We start from the raw sequence: 17,568 nt of genomic DNA, 5'->3' as shown, positions 1-17,568 counted from the left end.
CATCTTGAAACTGTTCTCAGTTGTCTGATGTTGTATTTCTTACAAACAGTCTGTATATGCCCTTTGTCTTTTTAACCCCGTCTAACAATCTGTCTTTCAGTGGGAAAATTCAACTTCCTTTTTTATTCTGTGAGTAATACTTGATTTTTATTACTTTTTGCCTTGTTCATTATTTATATTTGTGACTTTTTCCATTTTTCTGGATTTCGCTTTCATTTTCATGTTGATGTTCATTTCTGAGTTTCCTCCTGTTTATGTGGCAGTTCTGTACTTTTCCATTTCATTATTGGCCACCTTCCCTTTCAATGGCTCATAATCCAATTTTTTTTCTACTTTGCCATGTAAAAATGATACCAACATTTTCCCTCACCTTGATACTCCAAGCTTCTCTAACATACCTGAATTGCTACAGAGATAATTTAATTTTTTAGATCCAGATTTTAGTTAGCCTTGTGTGTGTGTGTGTGTGTGTTTGTAATTCACATTCAGCACTTCTATTACATATTCCAGATTGTTGACTATCTACTTGGATTTAGTTCTATATAGAAAGTAAGGTACATTGCACTCCTATTTCCTCTCCTCTCCATCTTCCCACACATGAAAGGTCTCATTTCTAATTCAGTTACTGTTTGCTAAAATCCCTTCTCAAATCCTTTCTTAGATGGGGCAGTGGGTGATGTGCTCTTTGAATCCTTAAATTTTGGCAAACACTTCTTTTACACTGACTGTGTGTGTAGGATGTTTGGGTGGTTCTGCTTTTTCTCTCAGCACTCTCAGTTTTACTGTTCTTCTCATTTGCACTGTTACAAAGTCCCATGTAATTTCATTCTTTTTTAGTTTTAAGTAACTATTCTTGTAATTTGTAAAGTTTTCTTTTTATCATTAAATAATGTATAGGAATTTTAGCATGATGTTCTTAAGTGTGTCTCTTTCACTAGTTCTGCCTGGATCTTTGAAGAGCCCTGTGAGGTTGCAACTTAGTCTTTCCTTTTTTTCCATATTACTTTACTGCCTCACTCCCATCTTTTCCTTTTCCTCCTTCTAGAGATTCTTCTGGAACTTTTCCTATGGTTGGTACATCATTTAGAGTTCCTCAGTCTGTTCTTCAGGTTTCTTCTCTTTTCCATTAATGATTTTCGTCTCTTTGTATTTTACTTTATGCCTGAGATTTCTTCCAGTTGATCTTGATACCATCATCTAGTCTGTCTTGTCCTTTAATTTATCTACTGAATTATTCAGCTTGAGGGTTTTAGTTTTACATTTTATTTCACATAATATTTTAAATCCATAGAAACTGTTTTTTACTCTCCATGTGCCTATTCTGAACTAATGATACTATTTTTGACCTCAGTGTTTCGTCTGTGTTCTTCAGAAAATCTGGTAGGTCTGTTCTCTCCTACTCTCACCGGCCCTTAGATATGTTATTTATATGTGTGTTGGAGTTCAGGTTGAGTTGTTAGGAGACCTTAGGTTTTTGTAATCCTAAAAGTGATGAACAGTACAGGCATCTCAGCCTCTACTGTAGAAGCAGGCATGTTGTGTGTTTCATGTGTACACACCTAGGAGACCCTCTACTTTCCTTCTGGTCTCTTTGCATTTCCAGCCTCAGGAGAAGACCACTCTTTTCCTTTTTCCCTACAGTTGAGCGCCTCCTGAATACCTTCGGAACAGGGAGGCTGACCATATTTGTGCACATTATCTGTGTGCCCAGCTCTTCTGAGTCTTACTTAGTGAGTCCAGAGTAGAGCAAGCCCCATATCAATCCTCTTTCAAGATGCCTGTAATTCCATGGCCACATTCTTCAGGCCCCATTCACAATCTGCTGGTTCCCAGGGCTGACTGGTTCAAGAAGGTCAGTGGGTTGGATTTGGGATTAAAGTTGGGGGAGGTAAGTCAAATTGAAGGTCCCCCTCTTTCCCAGAATCCTGAATTTTTTTACTTTATTTGTAGCTTCAAATGGTCTTTCACCCCTCCAAGCCATTTGTCATGTGTTTAATGGTGTTGCAGGAGAGATTTTTAAGTTTGAAAGCCTATCTTTGACTGCTTTACCCAGTCTTTCGTATGCATAACCTCTTGGACTATATTACAGTTTCTACAGTTTCTTTTCAGATGTACTGTGGACAGACGTTTAGAGGAGAGTTTATTACTTTTGGATAAATAAAACTCTTCTGGGAGAGTTTATTTGTCCATATTCAAATTTCACTGAACAAGATAAGAATGATTTGAATATCTTGCACCACACAGAAGCTAGTTGAAATAGGAGAGAGACCAAAAATAACAGCATAAGTAAAGAGAAGAGATAGGAGCTGGAGGAAGAATCAGCTTTGCATTATGAGTGGTATTAGGAAGAAGACATGGCGATAACACAGTAATCGAAAGCCACATATAATCAGAAACCTTACTTTGTCCACTAGTTAAGACCTTTTTGCAAGCTATCTACTAGAGTTGCTGACAAGTAGTATTATGAGCGATTATACATTAAAAGGATCCATTCTGTTCCAGAAAACTAAAACAATGAAGCTTTCGGTAGCATCTGAGAGAAAAAAAGAAAATACTATATCCTATATTGACAGGTAGTAAAGTTAGTGCAAATATGTATATGTATGTTTAAACACTCATTTGCCATAAATTTTTGAAATTTGAATTATTCACACTTGCATTCCCTAATATTAGTATTCAGTTTGTCCTAATGAGCCTCCGCCAAAGAGAATTTGAATTACACAAGATGCGTAAACTTCACATTGAATGGTACTTAGTCTGTTCTGCTTAGTGGCATTTCATTTTGACGTTAATAATTTTTTTTAAAAGATTTTATTTACTTATTTGACAGAGAGAGAGATCACAAGTAGGCAGAGAGGCAGGCAGAGAGAGAGAGACAGGGAAGCAGGCTCCGCTGAGCAGAGAGCCCGATGCAGCCTCGATCCCCGGACCCTGAGATCAGGACCTGAGCCAAAGGCAGAGGCCTAACCCACTGACCCACCCAGGCACCCTTGACATTAATAGTTTAATAAAAATTTTCAAAAGCCAGTGACCTGATCTCCAATATATATGGGATAGCTAGGCTGAGAATTAGTAAAAGCTTTTACTCTGAGTTTAATTCCTGACTTTGCATCTAAGTCTCTGTTGTATGGTCATTGCATGTATGACTGGAGTCAGGGGACAGTACATCTGAACTTTGCCATTTATCACAAGGCCAAGGACAATGAAAATGTTGTCCAGTATACTAGGGACCATTCTTCCACCTTTTTGTTATTCCTGAAATTTTTATTTATCTGGGGTGTTGTTACGGAATATGGTTTTCTTTTTACTTCTCAGTTGTCTTAATTTAAAGAAAACTTATTGGTAAAGGGGCAGGTGCTAGAATAGCTGGGTGGCTTGCTTTTATGAAGATTTTTTGGGGTGGTGAAAAGCTGACAGTGGGCATTAAATACCTAGACCAACGTGGGAGTAAAAAGTCATAAAATTTCTGGAGTTTTATACTTAACATCATATGTATGTAATTAAGACAATAATTTAGACTTTTTCTTTCTTTCTTTCTTTTTTTTTTTTTTTTAAAAGATTTTATCTATTTATTTGACAGAGAGAGAGATCACAAGTAGGCAGAGAGGCAGGCAGGGAAAGAGGAGGAAACAGGTCCCTGCTGAGCAGAGAGCCCAATGCGGGGCTCGATTCCAGGATCATGACCTGAGCCCAAGGCAGAGGCTTAACCCACTGAGCCATCCAGGTGTCCCAAGAATTTAAACTTTCTGTGACACAAAAGTCTGTGTCATATACCACTACGGACTTTGCATTAAGAATTCTTGTTTGGGGCGCCTGGGTGGCTCAGTGGGTTAAGCCGCTGCCTTCGGCTCAGGTGATGATCTCAGGGTCCTGGGATGGAGTCCCACATCGGGCTCTCTGCTCAGCAGGGAGCCTGCTTCCCTCTCTCTCTCTGCCTGCCTCTGTGTCTACTTGTGATCTCTGTCTGTCAAATAAATAAATAAAATCTTAAAAAAAAAAAAAGAATTCTTGTTTGTCCCATGAAAGGGTTTTAAAAGTTATGGAAGGACCTCTGTAGAAGTTTTTTTTTGTTTGTTTGTTTTGTTGTTTTTTGGTACTGAAATTTACTATTTTTTAATGCTTAATATTTGAAAACATGTTGGTAGATAAAAAATCTGTATTTTTAAGAGTCACGTTAAAAAAATATGTGTAATACTCCTTGAAGGTTGATTATTAAGCAGCAATGCTTGGGTGTTCTAGAGCCATAATTAAACTACTGATTGCAAATTATCGAAATTCAGTGAGTCAACAAACCAATTAAAAAAAACTGACGGATATTAGATTTCAAATGTTCTTCCTTAATTTAGTTTGCCCATTATACTTTATTTTTTTTTAAAGATTTTATTCATTTATTTGACAGACAGAGATCACAAGTAGGCAGAGAGGCAGACAGAGAGAGAGGAGGAAGCAGGCTCCCCGCTGAGCAGAGAGCCTGATGCGGGGCTCGATCGCAGGACCCTGGGATCACGACCCGAGCCGAAGGCAGAGGATCCAACCCACTGAGCCACCCAGGCGCCCCCCATTATACTTTATTTTAATTATTCATAGTATTGCTTAACATGCCAGGAAATGTCTTATAATGGAATTTATAAAATAATGTAGTTTCAGTAATATGAATACTATCGTTAGCATTCTGCTTTTAAATCTCAATTGAGATGTTTTGTAAGGAATTATCTAGTTTGGTGCATAAAAGCATGTCATTGCATAGTAAATTTCTCCATTTTAGAAGTTTGAAACCAAATGCTTACTTGAGAAAAAGAAATGGAATAATTGGTATTTGTCATTTTGTTGTTATTGTTGAGCAAATGAGAAAAAAAATTGTGAGAAGAAAAAATACATAGTCCCACTACTAACACAGAAAAATAATTTTTCATTGAGTAGTACCTTTTTTTTTTTTTCTTCTTCAAGTTTTTATTTAAATACCAGTTAGTTAACATACAATGTGATTAGTTTCTGGTGTAGAATTGAGTGATTCCTCACTTGAGCAATTCCTCACTTGGATACAAGTGGTGCTTATCACAGGTGTCCTCCTTAATCCCCATCACCTATTTCACCCATTCTGCTCCCTCCCAAACATCTGTTTATTCTCTGTATTTAATCTTACTTCTCGGTTTTTCCTCCTCCCCACCCCCATGTTCATTTGTTTCTTAAATTCCATAAATAGGAGTGCCTGGGTGGCTCGTTGGTTAAGCATCCGACTCTTGATCTCAGCTTAGGTCTTGATCTCAGAATCATGAGTTCAAGCCCCACATTGGGCTACTTTAAAAAAAAAAAGCTTCCACACATGGGTGAAATCATACAGCATCTGTCTTTCTCTGACTGACTTGTTTCGGTTAGCGTAATACCCTAGTCCCATTCACGTTGTTGCAAACAACAAGATTGACAAGATTTCATTCTTTTTTTTATGGCTGAATAATATTCCAGTGTGTGTGTGTGTGTGTGTGTGTGTGTGCGCGCGCGCGTGCGTATTATACCACAGCTTCTTTTTCCATTCATCAGTTGATGGACATTGGGGCTTTTTCCATAATTTGACTCTTGTCAGTAATGCTGCTATAAACATAAAGAGGCATGTATCCCTTCAAATTAGTATTATTTTAAAAAGATTTTATTTATTTATTTGACAGAGATCAAAGTAGGCAGAGAGGCAGGCAGAGGGAGAGGGGGAAGCAGGTTCCCTCCTGAGCAGAGAGCCCAATGTGGAGCTCGATTCCAGGACCTGAGATCATGACCTGAACCAAAGGCAGAGGCTTAACCCACTGAGCCATGCAGGTGTCCCCAAATTAGTATTTTTGCATACTTTGGATATATATCTAATAATGTAATTGCTGGATCGTAGAGTAGTTTTATTTATGACTTCTTGAGGAACCCCCATATTGTTTTCCACAGTGACTGCATCAGTTTGCATTCCCACCAACAGAGCAACAGTGTTCCTTTTATTCCATATCCTTGCCAACACTTGTCATTTCTTGTGTTTCTGATTTTAGCCATTCTAATAGGTATGAGGTGATACGTCATTGTAGTTTTGATTTGTATTTCTTTGATGATGAGTGATGTTGAGCATCCTTTCATGCATCTGTGGGCCATCTGAATGTCTGTCTATTCATATCTTCTGCCCATTATTTATTTATTTATTTATTTATTTATTTATTTTTAAGATTTTATTTGTTTATTTGACAGAGAGAGATCACAAGTAGACAGAGAGGCAGGCAGAGAGAGAGAGAGAGAGAGAGAGGGAAGCAGGCTCCCCGCTGAGCAGAGAGCCCGATGCGGGACTCAATCCCAGGACCCCGAGATCATGACCTGAGCTGAAGGCAGCGGCTTAACCCACTGAGCCACCCAGGCACCCCTTCTGCCCATTTTTTAACTGGATTAATTGTTTTTTGGGTGTTGAGTTTTAGAAGTTCTTTATATATTTTGTATACTAATCCTTTATCTGATATGTCATTTGCAAATGTCTTCTCCCATTCTGTAGATTGCCTTTTAGTTTTGTTGACTTTTTTCCCTTCATATAGGGTATTATTTTCTGATGTTTATTGATATATATGCTTTTTTTTTTTTTGGCATGGATCCTAAAAATGTTGTTCATTTTAGGGAAAAGCATAACTCCTGCCCAGTTATCTTTTCTGTATCATGCCAGATATTGAAAGGATACAAGATTGGGATACATGTCACTGATTTTAAGTGGGTGAGTTAGGGGTACAGCGTAATAAGGAAACCATGGAGATGTAAATTCTGATTGAAAATTTGGACATTTATTCATTGTTGGTTCCATTAGGAAGTCAAAGTAAGCAAGAAAGAGCTTTTCTTTCATAGTATTGATGTGAGTTTTTGCATGTCAAGGATCTAATTCTGTTTCTTACTATTACTATTAATGGTAGAGGTTCACAAATATGTTAAATACGGATTTAAATTTTGTTCCTAAATAGAAAGGTTCTATGTAGGTTATATATTCTGGGATACTTATATGAGTGAAAAGTAGGTAACACATTTAGAATGGAATAGGCAGTGATGAACTCTTTCCTTATTACACAACAATAATTACTAAGGACTTTGCAGTCCATTTAATAACTATCAGATAAAATGTTTCTTCTGTTAATTTTTTTTTCTTTGCTTGTAGATGGGAGACATATTTCTTAACTGTTGAAATTTGGATGGCAAAAAATAATTGCCTTTTGTCTCAAATTGAGAATTATTTTCTTTCTTGAGCCTTGTGACTCTTTATATTAAGAAGCCATTTAAAATTTAATATTGTCTGTGACCCTTGGCTATTTTTCTGCCTCCTTCTCAATCTTCGCTGGAGCTGAACGCTGCTCCCCAAGTATAATCTGTGCTTTGATCCCTCATTGTTGTGGTATACTCTAGTCCCTGGTCTCCAAGTACTTTCTCATTCCTCTCTTCCTGGTAATTACCTATTTATTCTTGAGTATCTAGTTCAGGCTTGAATTCTCCCCACATTTCTGAATTCTTCTTGTCCAGTGCCCCCAATGGAATCAACGACCCCCTTGGTTTTGTTGTCCTGGCATGTTATCGGTGGCTCTTGGAACCAGCATGACTCCTAGCTGTGTGCTATTTAATAAGAGTAGGGGCCGTGTGTTAGGCTTCTGTGTATCTCCCAGAACAGGCCCTCAGTGAGCAACTGTTGACCTGAGATGCTTAGAGCGCCACGCTTGTTGTGACAAGGCAGACAGCTGGCCTCCCCGAATTCCTTGACCCTCGTGCCCCTTGCTCATGGTGCTCCTCACACACCCTGTCCCCCCCCCACCTGCTAGGTTGAGGCTCTGGTTGGCAAAGAGCCTTCTCGTGCAGGTGGGACGTGCCAGGATGCTGGCTCGTGCCTCCCACTTGCTCCACAGCTCTGAGTTGCATCTTGTTCTCCCGTTTCTGCAGGACCCCAACAGGAGCATCCACACCAGCAGCAGCAGCAGCAGCAGCTGCAGCAGCAGCAGTAGCAGCAGCAGTAGCAGCAGCAGCAGCAGCTGTAGCAGCAGCAGTAGCAGCAGCAGTAGCAGCAGCAGCAGCAGCAGCAGCACCAGTTTTTCAAAGCCTCACAAATTAATGAAGGAGCACAAGGAAAAACCTTCTAAAGACTCCAGAGAACATAAAAGTGCCTTCAAAGAACCTTCCAGGGATCACAACAAATCTTCCAAAGAATCCTCTAAGAAACCCAAAGAAAACAAACCACTGAAAGAAGAAAAAATCGTTCCTAAGATGGCCTTCAAGGAACCGAAACCCATGTCGAAAGAGCCAAAACCGGACAGTAACTTACTCACCATCACCAGTGGACAGCAAGACAAGAAGGCTCCTAGTAAAAGGCCCCCCATTTCAGATTCCGAAGAACTCTCCGCCAAAAAAAGGAAAAAGAGTAGCTCAGAGGCTTTATTTAAGAGTTTTTCTAGCGCGCCACCACTGATTCTCACGTGTTCTGCCGACAAAAAACAGATAAAAGATAAATCTCACGTCAAGATGGGAAAGGTCAAAATTGAAAGTGAGACCTCCGAGAAGAAGAAATCAACGTTACCGCCATTTGACGATATCGTGGATCCCAATGATTCCGACGTGGAGGAGAACATGTCCTCCAAATCTGATGTGAGTAGCCTTGTTGGTTTCCCTCCTTTCCCTTGTTAGTCTTAAGAGTCTGTTTCACGTGGCTGCAGGATAAGGAGCCAGGGAAGAAAATGACAGCTGAGCCATAAAATGGTAGCATGGAAGTGCTTAGAAATGAATTTCCTTAACTAATGGAAAGAAGGAAATGAAATCATTAAAGGATCTGCACACATTTGGGCAGTGATTTAAATTGTTAAAGGAGAGATACATTCCATAGTATAATAATGGGCCATTTGAATTGCAGTAGAAAAACTGAGATGCTCATTAGAGCTTAGTTACTGTGCTTTTTGGTGATTGCTGGTTTAGGAAAGTGAGAAGAATGCAATAAAACTTGAATATATGAGAAAATGAATTTAAAAGAGAAAGTTAGGAAATATTGGGGTGCAGCTCTAATGTTGATGTTTTTGATTGGTGCAACGAAGTAATTTGTTTACAGGTTGGTAATAGTGTTTTTTTTCAAACAGTTTTAGTTTAATCGAGGTCACAATGATTCATATCGATTTAAAATTAATAATTTGCGGGGCGCCTGGGTGGCTCAGTGGGTTAAGCCGCTGCCTTCGGCTCAGGTCATGATCTTGGAGTCCTGGGATCGAGTCCCGCATCGGGCTCTCTGCTCAGCGGGGAGCCTGCTTCCACCTGTCTCTCTGCCTGTCTCTCTGCCTGCCTCTCTGCCTGCTTGTGATCTCTCTCTGTCAAATAAATAAAAATAAAATAAAATAAAATAAAATAAAATAAAATGAATAATTTGCAAGATTTCAACTTATGTATGTACTCGTGAAACCAGGTGGTGGTATTTTGAAATTTGAAACATTTAATTTTGTTTTCATTGACTAGCCATTGATTTGGGAGAGGGCGGGGAGTGGGATCTTCATTACGTTTTTGCCGATTGGTAGGATTATCGTTTGTGGATGCCTAAAAGACTATCTGACCATCTAACATCCCTCCAAAATGTTATCTAATGTTGAGATTTAAACTAATAATTACAGATTTCTTTGAGTTGAAAGGGATTTTCACATTATCTGTTCTAATTTCCCACTGGTGTAAGGAATCTTATGCTTCTAGCAACAGAAGTATTAGTAATTTAAAAGGTATTACGTTCCATTTCTGGAGAAAGAACATTATTTACTATGAAATCATGCTCACTTTGTTACAGACTTTTGCCACCTTTAGTTACTTATTAGTCATGATCAGTCCAAATAATTTCCTTACTTTGGCTTGCCAGTATTTCTAAATGATGATCAAGAAAGGTGTCTAGCTAAAACTTACTAGCAGTTTGAGAATATTTCTCTTTCTGTTCCATGGGTTCACCATATACATGTTCCTAATTCAAATGCAGCAGAGGTGGGGGAACGTCGTAGCAGATTCTCTCTCCTGCATTTGTGCTGGAGAGAAGGGCAGCCAGGGTTAGGACTTGGCTTCGGTACTGATCCCAGTTGGCAAGAGACTGCTTCCTTCTCTGCAACCCTCTACAGCTAATCTTGAAAAAAGATTTTTTTAAGATTTCATTTTTATTTATTTTAGTGAGAGTGTGAGCAAGCAGGGAATGAGGAAGCAGAGGGGTAGAGAGTGAGACTCTGAAGCAGACTCCATGCTCAATGTGGAGCCTGATGTGGGGTTCCATCCCACAACCTTGAAATCACGACCTGAGCCGAAACCAAGAGTCAGTCACCTAACTGACCGAGGCATCCCTAATCTTGAATATTTGTTTAAAAGATTATTTATTTATTTATTTATTAGGGAGAGAGGGTGAGAGAGAGGGGGAGGGAGGGTGCATGCGTGAGTAGGACCAGGGACAGAGGGAGAAGCAGGCTTCCCCACAGCAGGGAGCCCGACGCCAGCTCAGTCCCAGGACTTGGAGATCATGACCTCAGCCGAAGGCAGATGCCCAACCAACTGAGCCACCCAGGTGCCCCCCAACCTTGAAATATTAAAAGAAAATCAGATTGGGAGTAGGGTAGCATATAAAATACAAGATATTGGGGTCATTTGTCCCAGCGTTTGGTACATATTTTATAGTGATAGTTTATTGAATGAAGATGAGAACTGATGGGTTTGTTCAGTATCTCAAACATCTATTTTTCCTTCTGTGCTTTTTACTTAAGCTCTTCTTAATACAAAACTTGTTCTTAATGCAGATGTTATTTGGAAATTTTTTTTTTTGTATGTTTGACTTTTAGTTCAGATCACACTAAAATTTTTAGTTCATTGAGCCTCTTGGGGTGTGATTAGTCCATCAAGATTGTCAGGTTTAGCAACTTTGTCTTTCTGTATTCTGACATGTTGTGATTCTTGTAGAGCAGAGGTTTTCAAATAGTGGCTTGTGATTCACTAGTGAGCCATGAAACCGATTTAGCATGTCATCAGCAGTATTAAAAAAAATCAGAATGCGTTGTAATTAGCATGGGTAAGTAATGGTTTTTAAAAATTTCATTTCATGGGATGTGTGTATTCCTTATTGTAGGTCATGGTCAAATTCTGAAAGGCATCTTTCTTGAATGTTTGCTAATTTATGAGAAGATCAAATGACATTCATAAAGCAAAGCTCTTTCTACATGAAATTATCCCAAATAATCATTCTCTTTAGATAACTCTGTATATTCTTGTTTTTATCTCTTGCTCCCTCCCTTTTATGTATGATTTATAAGATATGGCTTTTCATAAACTTCATGTTCAACTTAGTATATTTATCCAAAGCAATATCTTTTTTTTTTTTTAAGATTTTATTTATTTATTTGACAGACAGAGATCACAAGTAGGCAGAGAGTCAGGCGGAGAGAGAGGAGGAAGCAGGCTCCTTGCTGAGCAGAGAGCCCGATGTGGGGCTCAATCCCAGGACCCTGGGACCATGACCCAAACCGAAGGCAGATGCTTTAACCCACTGAGCCACCCAGGTGCCCCCAAAGCAATATCTTAAAAAATCTTTTGGAGTCAAGAGTTAGAATTATAATTCTTTGCAATAGATAGAAAGGTTTCAAAAATAATTCATGAGCCACGTATCCGATGATTGCTATAGGAGTTTTTATAATGGGTTCTGCACATCAGTACAGAGAAAGCCACTAAAGACTTTTGGGCATTATTTGGGTATAAAACCCAACAGATACACTTTATCAGTTTTCTGGTAGTAGTGCTTTTCTTCTTCTTCTTGTTGGTTTAATTCTCTGTGTGTAGGTGGTGAAGACAAAGAGAATTGACAAAGTGGTTCCAAATAAGCCAGTGCCCAAAACACCTTTCTGTGAGCAAGGGAGATAAAAAGGGACTGAAATTCCCTTTATCCAGTAGTAGAAATCACCTTTGTTTGGCCTTCTTCCTACTTGGTGTCTCTCCTATGGGCAAGACAGAAGGGGAGGCCACTGCAATGAAGAGCCATGAGGAGCCCAGATCCTCCCTTGGCCAGTAACAGATTTGATAGCTTGAGACAGGCCCAACTTCAGGGGTCCAACTTCACAATGTCCTGGGTGGTGAGTGTGTCTGCATCTGAGTAAGTGTGGTAAGATGACCGTGAGTCTTTACGGGATAAAGACTAACGTGCTTCCCAACCTCGTTATTTGAATATGAGCCAGACTTGTGTTCATTTATGGCAGATGGGGTAGTGGGGGTAATTTTAGACACCGCAGGCAGAGATCATGGACTTTGAAACAGAAGAAAGAAACAAAAAGAAATTGGAAGAGTGTGAAGAATTAAGAAGGGTGAGGGAGAAGAGATTATTTAGCTGGTAAACCTGTGAAAACATCTTACCTCAGTGTATGCTAGTTATAATTAAAAGGAAGAACTTTTTAAAGAACCTTTTCCCATAATTAAGGTAGATTCAGATTTTATATGGGAATAAAATCAGTGTTATCATGATGGATTTGGAAGCTCGGATTGCGATTCATATGGTTCTTTTTGGTTAAGATGTTTTGTACTTTGCATAGAAAAGTAGAAGTACATCCATGCCTACATGTTTTTTTGAGGGATCATTTATTAAGTGCTTAGGCAGGTAGGTAGGTAGTCAAGTAATCGAATAATTAGGAGTTTATACCGTGGTGTTGGACAGGCTATGTTTTGAACCCCAGCTCTTCAGGGAGCTTAGGCAAACGTTTTTAACCTTTTGTATTTCTTAGTTAATTCTTCTGTAAGATGGAGATCATAATAGTGTTTATTACATAGTATTACTATGAAAATTATCAGTCTGGGTAAAGTATGTAGCACGTTAACCAAAAAATACTAGTTAACTATGATTATGTATGATGTGGCTTCTGGAAATCTTTATAACCTATAGCTTTGGAAGAGGTATTTTGCTCTTCAAAAATAATGGAGAATTCTAGAGTCCTTTTTCAAGGGTGTGGGTTACATGTTTTTCAGGGGAAAAAGTACTTGGCATCTATGTCCTATTGCTCTGAATTTTGTCTTGAGGCATATGGCCTTGATATGCATTTGTTGCATGGTAACGGGAAAAATACAGGATGAAGAGTCTAAGTTTTTTTTTGTTTTTTTTTTTTTAAAGATTTTATTTATTTATTTGACAGACAGAGATCACAAGTAGACAGAGAGGCAGGGAGAGAGAGAGGAGGAAGCAGGCTCCCTGCCGAGCAGAGAGCCCGATGTGGGGCTCGATCCCAGGATCCTGGGATCATGACCTGAGCCGAAGGTAGAGGCTTTAACCCACTGAGCCACCCAGGTGCCCCAAGAGTCTAAGTTTTAAATCAAAAGTTAATCCGAAGTTTCCCAGGATCTTTTAGCTTTTAAATTAAAATAGGTAAAGGACGAGAACATAGCACTGCATTAGGGAGGCACTCGGTTGTGTCTTTATTCCTTTTCCTATTAAAGGAGGACATCCGAAGAAATGACTTACCTTTGGGTGATTATTAATGTTACACAGAATCATTTTTTTAAAAAAATATTTTATTTATTTATTTGTCAGAGAGAGAGAGAGAGAGAGCACAAGCAGGCAGAGTGGCAGGGAGAGGCAGAGAGAGAAGCAGGCTCCCCGCTGAGGAAGGAGCCCGATGCGGGACTCGATCCCAGGACCCTGGGATCATGACCCAAGCCGGGCAGCGGCTTAACCCACTGAGCCACCCAGGCACCCCAAAATCATTTTTAAATACGTTTTGCAATCCCTGAAGTGTTTTTTCTTTTCTAAAGAAATTTAATATTATCACATGAAAGCCCATCAGTGATTTTTTTTTTCCCCTATAGAATTCAAGAGTTCACGGTGGGTGGATAGGGAGGCAGAAGGATTGGTTTATAGTTAGGTGAGCATTTCGCAAATACAGAAATCATGATAAGAGCATGTTTTCACTACATCCGTAAATGTTAGCATTAAGAATATTTTACCTTCAAGAACCTAGGTAATCCTGTTGGAGTAAAGCTGTTCTGGTTTAGGAAATTACCGTTTTGGGGTCATAATGGTCATTTATGTATGGAAAGTGACCTCACTAATGCAGCTGGAAGGGTGAGGATCGTATCAGCATCAACTAAAAGTTTATAATTGAGAGTTTGTATTCACTTGTTTCAACTTTAATCGACAATTAAAAAGAACCCAAATTATCTGTCGCCTTTCCCATAATTTGCTAGGTTTTGTTTTTTCCATATAATTCAGCTTCTGAAAGAGAAGTCTATGGAGTTGATCTTGTTTTGTGATAGAGGAAGTTTGGTATTTATAGCAGAGAAGGAGAGGAAAAAGAATAAAATAAAATTGGAATAACTGTTTATAATCAGATTTGGTTATGGTAGTAATTTCCTTGTCATTGCCTTTGCTTTTTGCCTTGCTTTAATAGAGGTTTAATTGTAATTTAAAAGCACAGTCCTTAAAAGTTTTAATTGCTTTCTCCTTGAAAATGGGCAGATTACATTTGGTACAATGTTACATACTTCAGCCTGCAGTGTGAGGCATGAGATTGTAATCCTGTCTTTCCACACTTGGCCTCAGCAGAGTGGCTTTCTTGGCTAAAATCTTCCTGAGGAAAAAGGATGAAATCTCAGATGCCTTTTACCAAGGGTTGGGTGGTGGTTCAGCTACGGGATAAAGGCTGCAAATCACCTTAGCCGAAGTTTCTTTTGAAAAGAAAAAAAGAAGGAAAAAGAAACTTCCCTTCTTTTGTTGTGCCTCATTTCCTCCCACCCCACCCTGTTCCTTGCCCTGCTTAAACTGCTGGGGAGCTGGCTGTAAACGTCCTGCTGTTGAAGCCTTGGCCTGAGGTTTTTATGGGATGGAAGGTTGTGGCAGTCAGAGAAGAAGGTCTTTATTGTGTTTTCAAAGTGGCTCTTTAATGACTTGTAATTCCAGCACATTCAAGAGCTGTAAAGTCTGCAAGTATGGTGAGGGAGCAGCTGGAGAGGCCATTCATTAAAGGGCTGCCCTGCCTGGTAGGGGGGTTGGTGGGGGGGGGGCGCGGAGGAAGGACTCTCATTTTGGACTCCTGTTCTTTGCATTTCATAACTGGAGGTAAACTTATCTGAAGGGTTGTAGTTCTTCCTCCGGTAGATTCTGTGTAAGATGTGATGGGCAGAGGATGGCCCAGCCAATCAACTGTTGGTTTCTTCAGCCACGTTCCTAACTTAGTCCAAAAAAGGAATTTGGAGCAGTTGCAAGGGAGATTTTTACTTTAAGACAGAGTTAGGGGCTTCCTCTCTTTCTTGTTTGGGTACCATACTCAGCCTCAATTGTTTCTCAGTTTTTAAATTAAATAATTCCTTAGAAGCCTTTTAGTAGCTGAGGGCCGTGGACAGTACGGGAGGTTCTATCATTGCAGAGTTGGTTACCATCAGTGATTGCCAACACTCCGCATTTTTACTTACTTGTATTGAATTGCATCTCTCAATAAAGTCCATGAGCTTCCTTTAAGAGAGCTCCATTGCCTGTTCATTGCACTACTGTTCCTTATTCCAGGGCCCATGATCTTTACCTAATTGTCTCATCTGTCATCTTTAGGCACAAAGATGTGATTCAACATGATCTTTGTGTGACCTGCATTCCCATTCCATAGAGACATCGTATGCCTGTAGTTGAACATGTCTTGAGTGCTTTCTGTGTGCCAGTCACCAGTCTAAGCACTTGACTCATTTTAACTCATTTAGCCCTCCAAACAACTTTATGAAATAGGTACTATTATCCCCATTTTATAGATAGGGAAACTGAGGCCCAAAGGTTTAGAGACTTGCCCAGAGTTGCCGGCTGGGTGGATCCAGAATTTGATCCCACTTGTTCGCATGTTCACTTAAGAGGAATTTTGGAATGAAGGAAATCTGATTTTCCCACGAATTCATACTGCATTTGCAGAGATGGGCTCCATGAAGTTGGCCTCACCGCTGTGAAAGCCTTTGATGTCATAGCCTTGTTCCATTTATGAGTCCTGGTTCTCTGACCTACCTGTTGATTTGGGCTTTTACCAACAGCCCTCAGGAAGTGAAAGGCTGTCCTTTGAGCTGGGTTTGGCACACATCCCCAAAATGAGGGAGGAGCTTTGAAATGTCCAGGAATCTCCGACTTCTCACACGGGCTTGCTGCAAGTGCGGCAGACTCTCCCAGCTCTGGAGTTCACATTATTACATGAGCAGCACTGTTTCCCTGCTCCCAGAATTCTCGCTCTTGATTTTGCAAGTGTTTGTGTTTAACAGAGCTGAGTTGTAGTATCAGGCTTTCCCGGAACGTGCCACCAGATAACACATGGTGTCCTGTAGTCCGACGATCACTTCTTTTTGAATCTCCTAGCTATATTTTGTAATCCCAGGTTAGACTGTAAGTTACTCAAAATGTAGGCTGTGCTTCCTGTGAATCATGAGGCAAGAGAATGCAATGGCATCGGTTGGAGGGTGGTCTTCTTTTGGCGTCTAGGTAATTATTTCATCAAGTGTGAGAAATTGTCCTCTGTAGATAACAATTTATGACCGTAAACTTTCAAGGCAGCATCAAGGTCCACAAAGAAAAATCATCCCCTGCGAGGCTACTTTAGGTCACTGAAAGTGACTGCACAGTGAGATATTCCCCCAGATAAAGTCGAAGATCCTTCTATTAGGAGAAGATGGGAAAGCATTTACTAATGTATTTGGGGACAACAAACTTTGCCTTTGAATTCTGAAGGTAGAGAGGATAGAGATGTGGGGGCATTGGGATAAAGAGAAATATTCAGAATTGGTGACACAGAGAAAAGGTAATTTTCTTGCCTTTCTTAGTTATGAGGGAAAATGTATGAGATCCTTGGATGTGATGTGATGTTATGTTATGTTACATATTTATTTAACCATTTTTTGGTTCAGGTATAATTACCATACAGTGTTATATTAGTTTCAAGTATAATGATACAACAGTTCTTCTATACATTAGCACTCATCACGTTAGCGCTAGTCTTAATCCTCTTCACCTATTTCACGCATTTCTCCTACCCACCTCCCCTCTGGCAACCACCAGTTTGTTCTCTATATTTAAGTGTCTGCTTTTTTATGTTTCTCCTTTTCTCTTTGTTCATTTGTTTCTTAAGTTTTAGATATGAGTGAAATCATATGGTATTTGTCTTTCTCTGACTTATTTTGCTTATAATAGCATTATATCCTATAGATCCATCCGTGTTGTTGCAAATGGCAAGATGTCATTCTTTTTTTATGACTCAGTAGTATCCCATTGTGGTAGAAAATGGTGGTATATATCACATCTTCTACAGCCATTCATCTGTTGATGGATACTTGGGTTGCTTCCATATCTGGGCTCTTGTAAATAATGCTGCAATAAACATAGGGGTGCAATTATCTTTTTGAATTAGTGTTTTCATTTTCTTTTGATAAGTACCCAGTAGTAGAGTTACTGGATCATATGGTAATTCTATTTTTAATTTTTTGAGGTACCTCCATACTGTCTCCCACAGGAGCTGTGCCAGTTTGCATTCCCACCAACAGTACACAAGGGTTCCTTTTTCTCCATAACCTCATCAACACTTGTTTCTTATGTTTTTG

The 17,568-nt window shown here is 39.5% G+C and overlaps 1 protein-coding gene across 1 annotated transcript in view; it reads left to right on the top strand.

The window, feature by feature from the left end:
* The window catches only part of MLLT3 (MLLT3 super elongation complex subunit), a 285,704-nt gene that overhangs the window by 201,314 nt on the left and 66,822 nt on the right, over positions 1–17,568 (top strand). Inside the window, exon 5 of the mRNA XM_047700500.1 lies at positions 7,927–8,625. Coding sequence (XP_047556456.1) covers positions 7,927–8,625 — 699 coding nt within the window. The remainder of the gene's footprint in view (positions 1–7,926; positions 8,626–17,568) is intronic.

The sequence above is a fragment of the Lutra lutra genome, chromosome 13, assembly GCF_902655055.1.
Source record: "Lutra lutra chromosome 13, mLutLut1.2, whole genome shotgun sequence".
Taxonomy (NCBI): domain Eukaryota; kingdom Metazoa; phylum Chordata; class Mammalia; order Carnivora; family Mustelidae; genus Lutra; species Lutra lutra.
The sequence above is the reverse complement of the archived record's forward strand: the minus strand, read 5'-3'. Positions and strand labels throughout refer to the sequence as shown.